At 50.3% G+C, this 8,207-nt stretch overlaps 1 protein-coding gene across 1 annotated transcript; it reads left to right on the forward strand.

Moving 5' to 3' along the window:
* Positions 1-1,903: 1,903 nt before the first annotated feature.
* Positions 1,904-5,928, forward strand: LOC144326331 (integrase/recombinase xerD homolog). Its single transcript, XM_077922871.1, has 3 exons — positions 1,904-1,981; positions 2,338-2,569; positions 4,949-5,928. The coding sequence occupies exons 1-3, from the start codon at positions 1,904-1,906 to the stop codon at positions 5,926-5,928; spliced, it is 1,290 nt and encodes a 429-aa protein (XP_077778997.1).
* Positions 5,929-8,207: the final 2,279 nt, after the last annotated feature.

Consider the following 8,207-nt stretch of genomic DNA (forward strand, 5'->3'; position numbering starts at 1 on the left):
TGTCGCCATGGAAGACACCAGGTCCAGTGCCTGTGAGGAGGGAATGGCATCAGCATGGATGTTGAAGTCCCCCAATACCAATAGGTTAGGGAACTCCAAGGCCCAGCCGGCCACCGCCTCCAGCAGGCCTGACAGGGTGGCTGGTGGTGCGCTAGGTGGCCGGTACACCAGCCAGACAGCCAAGCTCACCTCGGAGCCCCACACTAGGCCAACACATTCAATGCCGGGGATCGATGGCGATGGTAGAGCCCTGAAAGAACAGTCTTCTCGGATTAATAATGCCACCCCTCCCCCCCGGCCCACAGTCCGCGACTGGTGGAGGACGGAGAAACCCGGGGGCGCCATCTCTCGTAAGGTAACAGTTTCCCCTTCGCGCACCCAGGTCTCCGTCACACAAGCCAGGTCAACCCCGTGCGAGGTGAAGAAGTCTCGCAGGGTGGCAGTTTTGTTGCCTATAGACTTGGCATTGCACAACACCAGTCACGGAGGTGAGTAATCCTTGCTCACCCTACCTTCGTCCCTCGGGATGGGGCGCAGATTGGAAGGGGTACGAGCATATCCATATCTCGATCCCCTTCGCCTATGACATCTGCCCCCACCGCCATACCTCCCTCGCCCCACTACGGTAGCAATCCCAAGCCTCAAACCAACCTCCATTTACAAAATAGAAAGCGAAACAGACCAAAAACAATTGTACCAACAAAACAAATCCCCACCCCACTTAATATCCAACCCCAAACCAAAATACAACGGAACAAAATAAAAATACATCAATAAAAACCACCGTTCACGGTGGTACAACAAAGTAAAAAGTAAAAACCCCTATAAAACATTTTAAAATATATAAAAACATTTTAAACATTTGCTGCGGCAACACCAGTGTCCTTAAAACAGGAGTGGTGGCGAGTATGGGCCCCGCCCCCTAGGCCTGGTGGAGTGGGCCTACAGGAGGGAGCGGCCTTCCTCAACCCCCACGGTGCAGCAGCAGCAGTGGTGTCCCGGTGCCTCATGAGGCCTCTTAGGCTGTTGCGATGGCGAGTCAGTCTGGGCCCCGCCCCCTGGGCCTGGTGGAATCAGCCTGAGGAGGGAGCGGCCTTCCCAACTCACAGTGCAGCAGCAGCAGTGGTGTTCCGATGCCTTGTGAGGCCTCTTAAGCTGTTGCGATGGTGAGTCAGTCTGGGCCCCGCCCCCTGGGCCAGGTGGAATCAGCCTGAGGAGGGAGCGGCCTTCCCAACTCACAGTGCAGCAGCAGCAGTGGTGTTCCGATGCCTTGTGAGGCCTCTTAAGCTGTTGCGATGGTGAGTCAGTCTGGGCCCCGCCCCCTGGGCCAGGTGGAATCAGCCTGAGGAGGGAGCGGCCTTCCCAACTCACAGTGCAGCAGCAGCACTGTGTTATAATAATAATAATAATAATAATAATAATAATAAATAAATAAATAAAAAGGATAAAATAAAATAAAAGAATAAATAAATATAAATATATATATATAATAATTAATGAATAAATAGGATTCAGTGAATTTAAGTGCGATAATTCTGAACTAGGTCGCTGCTAGCTTGCCTGAATTTAAGTAGAGTTAAGCCAGTGTTGTTAATACTGAACTAGGGTTTTGCTGGATTAAAGTCACAGCTGAGACAGTGTTGATAATACTGAACTAGGTGCAGCTAGCTTCTCCGGTTTAAAGTGCAACCAAACCAGTGCCGATAATACTGAACTAGGCGCAACTAGACTTTCTTGATTTAAGTGGGAGCTAGCCAGTGTCAATAATACTGAACTGTGTGCAGCTTTAGGCCGTGTGGGTGATCCGGAGGCTTTGGATAGTGCACAGTTCCGCTCAGGCTGGTCAGCACTGAACTAGTAGGCTAATAATTTCTGCAGTTACCTTGGGCGTTTCAGAATAGAAATGGCGTCCGGTGGCGACCAGCAGGCTTCCACTTCCACCAATCAGCTGCCACCTCCCGCAGGCAATGGGGGAGCACAGGTACCGGCCATGCCCTGTGACCCTCAAGCCTTCGTCCAATTTTTCATGGCTTTTGAAACATTTTACAGGCAGTGTAGGCCAAGGGGGGCCCCAGCGCTTCCAGCTCCGGAGCCATCACAGGAAGTAATACCCGACACCCCTCCTAGATATCAGGGGCTGGGGCAGCAGGCATCCCAGCCATTGTGGGGAGCAGCACCCAGTCAGAGACTGCAAACCTAGGTCGCCCCAATACCCGGGCCCAGGCAGCCATCACTAAGAGAGCCAATCAAAATATCGGAAAAGGTAAAGCACCTGCTAAAGGTCCCGCCAGGGGGAAGGCTACTGCAAAAGGTGCTAACAGCAATGCCTTGTCACAGGTTGTAGATATTCCTAGTGTCTTTCAGGAACAGCAGCCCCAGCACAGCTCTACAGAGGACAGTGCGGGCTCCGGCGAGGAGGAGGAGCAGGTGGACCCCCAGGGTGCCCAGCCAGCTGCAGGGGCGAACCCAGCCAACGTTGAGAAGCAAGGGGGGGAAAGAAAATCTAAGAAGAAGCACACGTCAGCAAAGAAGAAAAGAAGTAAGCAGTCCGAGACAGAGGACGAGTCAGGTACGTCATCCTTGGATTCTGATGGTGAGGCTCCAATGGATGGTTACTGGGGTTTTGGTGAAGGGAATCACAGGATTCCACTTTGGGTGCACGAAAGGAGGGCTAATTCCCACCGTAAGACTTTCAATGGAGTGCTAGATTGGAAAGATGGGGCGTTGGTCGAAGACATAAAGGTTGCCACCAACCAGTCCACTGATTTCATATTGGGTAACCATTTGTCCCAGAGGAAGAGGAATAAGATCCTCAATGGGGACTACGTTGACATGTTTACTCTTCTCCCCCCCACTAAACTAACGGGAAAAGGGGAAAAGAGGCGCTCCTTTGGTAAGTGGAGGTACAGGACACCTAGGGCAGAGCGCACCTTCGAGAATTGGTTGGACGGGTACCAGGTTTTTATGGGAGTTGTTTGCGCTGCTTATCCACGCCGCTCCATGGATTTGGTCGCATATTTGGCTCATGTAAGGAGCGCCCACACACTTGCAGGACAAAATGCAGCTTTAACATATGATGAGAATTTCCGTAGAAATGCTTCCCTCCTGCCTTCCACACGATGGGACTTGAGGGATCCTAACTACTGGGGCGAGGACGTTAATCCCTACATTGAAAAGAAAAACCTGGAACCAGCGAAGGCGGGTAAGACAGAGACAAAACGGCGCCGCCTGTGCTGGGAGTTCAATAAGGGCGTGTGCTCTCGTCCCTCCTGTAAGTATCTGCATGAATGTGAGCGGTGCTGGGGGAACCATCCCGCCTCGGCGTGCTTCAAGAACAAACAGCAGCCCTTTCGAGGTGGCAGGGGGTTCTTCCACAACAGCAACAGGGGTGCCCCCGGTTCTGCCCAACAGGGACCTGGTAGCCGTCAGTAACTTGCATCTTGGGATGGCCTCCTCTCCTATTCGTCTTCAGCCGCTCAAAGTTATGCTTGATCAATACCCCGATCGGACAGCAGCTCAATACCTTTGGGAGGGGTTCTCTATGGGTTTCAGGATCCCCGTAGCTTTCCCGCCTAATACCGGGGATCCAAAAAATCAAAAATCTGTTAGGGAAAGGCCAGAGATCGCTAGGAAAAAGATAGAGAAAGAAATTAGGGCAGGTAGAGTAGCAGGCCCCTTTCCCAACCCTCCCTTCAAAGGACTTCATCTATCCCCCCTGGGTATCGTTCCAAAGAAGACCCCGGGCGAATTCCGCATGATACACAACCTCTCTTATCCTAGAGGAGGCTCAGTCAATGACGCGATTCCCCAGGAGTTTTGCACGGTGAAATATGCCTCCTTCGACCAGGCGGTTAAGATGATCCGCAGATTTGGGCAAGGGGCACTTCTTGCCAAATGAGATATTGAGTCGGCGTTCCGCCTTTTACCCGTCCATCCAGACGACTTTCGCTGGTTGGGCTTTAGATTTGAGGGGGCGTATTTCATTGATAAAGCAATGCCTATGGGCTGCTCCGTAGCTTGCTCAGCCTTTGAGTCTTTCAGTACGTTTCTCGGTTGGGCCTTACGCTTCAGGACAGGGTCTTCGGGCGTGTCGCATTACCTGGATGATTTTATTTTGGTGGCAGATAACAGACAACGATGTTCTGCTCTCTTGGAGGCTTTCACAGCCCTGGCCGGGGAACTGGGGGTTCCCCTGGCCAATGAGAAAACGGAGGGTCCTGCCACATCCATTGTCTATCTGGGCATTCAACTAGACACTGTGGCCCAAACATCCAGGTTGCCCAGGGAAAAGCTGGTCGCCCTTAAGGCATCGATCCAACAGCTACTGCCGCTAAGGAAGGTTACTCTAAGGCAAATCCAATCTTTGCTGGGGCATCTAAACTTCACGTGTAGGGTAGTGGCTCCAGGTCGCCCCTTTTGCGGCCGCCTAGCCAGATTGTCGGCTGGTCTCAGGGCACCACAACATAGGGTGCGCCTCTCCAAAGAAGTTAAGGCGGACCTGGGAGTTTGGCTACAATTCCTCGACAAGTACAACTGTATATCCTTATGGCAGGATTCCATGGCACTCAGCGCGGACTTCCAAGTCCAGTCTGATGCGGCAGGCTCTTTGGGTTTTGGAGTTTATTTCAGGGGCCAGTGGTGCGCCCAAAGGTGGCCCGCGGACTGGCAGGGCCAGCCCATCACTCGCGACCTTACATTTTTAGAATTTTTCCCTATCGTAGTGGCAGTACATCTGTGGGCAGAGCAGTTCCGTAATCATAGGGTTTGTTTCAACACAGATAACCAGGCGGTAGTAGCGGTTCTGTCCAGACAGTCCGCGCGTTCCACCAGGGTGGGAGACCTGTTACGGGCCTTCGTCCTCCTATGTCTTGAGCAGAATATATATTTTTCGGCCAAATTTGTACCTGGCATCAATAATGACATTGCGGATGCTCTGTCTCGCTTTCAGATGGAGCGCTTCCGCTCATTAGCGCCGGACGCGGAACAATCATCAATGCCTTTCCCGGAGCACCTCTGGAGTCTTGGGAGCAAGAAGTGATGAAGGGAGTATTCGGTGCAGTCGCCCCTTCCACAATGAGATCTTACAAGAAAGCGTGGGCTGACTTCTTAAAGTTCCGCAGCAGAATGCACAGCTCGAGGCAGAACGCTATTCCCTCAACGAGGGAGGTCCTCCACTACTTGGCCCATCTGAAGGAGCTAGGCAGGGCACCAAAGACTCTCAATATTCAGTCCGCTGGGATCTCATATTTTTGTAAAACCTTTTTCGCCACCGACCCGTGCGCCGAATTTATAGTGCGTAAGACCTTAGAGGGTTGGCGCCGGGCTCAGCCCCCCAGTTCGGATAAGAGGAGGCCCATAACTTATGATATTCTGACCCAGATACACAAAAAATTACGTGCAATTTGTTGGTCGAAATACGAAGCTCGCCTATTTTCCGCGGCTTACTCCATAGCCTTCTTTGGTGCCCTCCGCATAGGGGAGCTAGTTTGCGAGGGAGGGGTTCCCCACGGCCAAAGGGGCATCCTCTTAAGTGATCTGACCCTATCTGGGAGCCAACTGTTAGTTCAAGTTCGGAGCTCCAAGACGGATCAACAGGGTAGGGGTGCCCTCATTCAGTTACCAGCAGCACAAGGCAGTGGTCCCTGCCCTGTGAGGGATACTAGGTGTTTCCTATACTTAAGACCCAGTGGCCCTGGCCCCCTGTTTATCCATGCGGATGGTTCGTTGTTGGCTAGACACCAGTTTACACGGGTGATGCGCAGGGCGTTGTCAGCATGCGGGTTGCCTGCTGCCGAATTCGCGGCTCACTCCTTTCGGATCGGGGCCGCTACCACTGCGGTCCACCTCGGGCTCTCCACGGAAAGAATAAAGGATTTGGGGAGGTGGAAATCGGATGCTTACAGGGCTTACGTAAGAAAGAATCTATGACTAGCAGTGGTACCCCTGACCTTGGTACCCCTGACTCATGATGTACAGGGATGGGAGAGGCACAGGCTGCAGAGTACTTGCTTCCCCCCTTATCTCCATGTGCTGCTCCCTGCTTAGTCGTCAAGCAATTCTGTAATGTGATAATGATGATCATGAATGCTCTCTCTAAAGCAACTTGATGCAACTGGTGACGCTTTGGAGCACCGTGACTTTCTTAGAGTTGTCTCTTTTATAGCAGGTACTCCGAAGCTGGAGCAAGTTCAACATCTTGAGGAGTTAGGGCAGGCTTCCTCAACCTCGGCCCTCCAGATGTTTTTGGCCTACAACTCCCATGATTCCTAGCCAGCAGGACCAGTGGTCAGGGAGGATGGGAATTGTAGTCTCAAAACATCGGAAGGGCCGAGGTTGAGGAAGCCTGAGTTAGGGTGTCTTTCATGTTACTCTATAGAACTGCATTCACGTGGGAAGAAACAGGATTAGGCTAAGAAGCAGGCACAAAACTATTAGTTTTCTATCTTTCAGCCAAGAGATTAGCTAAAACAATTAGGATTATTACGAGGTGGAGCATCTTTCCCTACCTTGACAGTCCTCTTTATACAAGAGTCTGATAAGGAGAAGGGAAGAACTCATGATGAATGTCTCTTCTTCAAGAAGAACCAGGGCACATAGCCAAGCTGAGGACGATGGGAAATCTTAAATGAAATTCATTGGAGTTGCCTCTACTAGAGTGCACCTCCTATGGCTGCTCTTGCAAGAGGTATTTTCCAGGTATGACACATTCAATGTGTACACCCAACAGGGTGGATAAAAATCAATGATTTAAAAAAGAACAATTAAAAAATCTGTTTTTTATTTAAATTGGATTTTTAAAATAAAATGCTTTTGGAGGAAAGTTCTTTCTAAAGATAGTTTTCTATTTAAGTTACATTATAGTCCAAAGGCTATTCATCAGGAAAGAAGTACAGTATTTGTTTTAAGTCTTTCATGTGTGCTAAAACTCAGTCTAAGTTTTTTTGGGGGTTTTTAACAAAAAAACCCCCACGTTTAACCACATCAGTTAACAAACATGGATACATATGCTATAATTTTATTGTTTTAGTTAAATACACTATTTAAAATGTTATTAAGGAAATGATTATTTTTCTCCTTCAGCTGTCCACGGAGGCGCAGGTCAATTCTGTGTCCAGGGCAGCTGTTTACCAGCTCCATCTGGTACGCAGGATGAGACTCTATCTACCCACAGACTGTCTGGCCAGAGTGGTGCATGCTCTAGTTATCTCCTGCTTGGACTACTGCCATGTGCTCTACGTGGGGCTACCTTTGAAGGTGACTCGGAAACTGCAATTAATCCAGAATGCGGCAGCTAGACTGGTGACTGGGAGCGGCTGCCGAGACCACATAACGCCGGTCTTGAAAGACCTACATTGGCTCCCAGTACGTTTCTGAGCACAATTCAAAGTGTTGATGCTGACCTTTAAAGCCCTAAATGGTCTCGGTCCAGTATACCTGAAGGAGCGTCTCCACCCCCATTGTTCTGCCCAGACACCTGGGTCCATCTCCAAGGGCCTTCTGGAGGTTCCCTCGCTGCGAGAAGCCAAGTTACAGGGAACCAGGCAGAGAGCCTTCTCGGTGGTGGCACCTGCCCTGTGGAACACCCTCCCACCAGATGTCCAAGAGAACAACAACTACCAGACTTTTAGAAGACATCTGAAGGCAGCCCTGTTTAGGGAAGCTTTTAATATTTGATGGATTACTGTATTTTCATATTTTGTTGGAAGCCGCCCAGAGTGGCTGGGGTAGCCCAGCCAGATGGGCGGGGTATAAATAATAAATTGTTGTTGTTGTTATCAGGGAGAGCATTGGTGCCAAAATGAGTTTGGCAAAGAATGGATTTTTAAGGGAGTCTTTCTAGTGAGCACAGTGCACTGGTGAGGCTGCACAGAAGCAGCGTCAAATGCTGAGGCACAACATGGGGAAACTTCTCGAATTTGCAAAGGGGATTTTTTTAAAAAATAAAAGTCTTGAAGTGCAAACTTTGAAAAGAACAAAAAGTTGCATGATCCCTCCATAGCTTCTCGTTTGCCCAAGGCGGCAGTGCACTGTTGTGCATCTCGATCGGGCTCACAGTCAAAGCGACTGCACAGAAGCAGCGTCAATATTGTCCACCTCTTTTCCAAAGACTTTAAGTAAAACAAACTTACCCAGTAGCTTCTTTGGAAGCCGCCCTCGGACCTACAGCAGGAGGAGAGACACAAAAAGGAGTTAGATCTCCAGTATGG

This window comes from Podarcis muralis, chromosome W (assembly GCF_964188315.1).
Source record: "Podarcis muralis chromosome W, rPodMur119.hap1.1, whole genome shotgun sequence".
In the NCBI taxonomy this organism is placed as follows: domain Eukaryota; kingdom Metazoa; phylum Chordata; class Lepidosauria; order Squamata; family Lacertidae; genus Podarcis; species Podarcis muralis.

Coding starts and splice junctions, on each gene's coding strand:
- LOC144326331 (XM_077922871.1), top strand. CDS start 1,904: ATGGCGTCCGGTGGCGACCAGCAGGCTTCCACTTCCACCAATCAGCTG. Junction 1,982..2,337: donor CAGGCAATGGGGGAGCACAG/GTACCGGCCATG, acceptor GCCTTGTCACAG/GTTGTAGATATTCCTAGTGT. Junction 2,570..4,948: donor CGAGACAGAGGACGAGTCAG/GTACGTCATCCT, acceptor TCTCGCTTTCAG/ATGGAGCGCTTCCGCTCATT.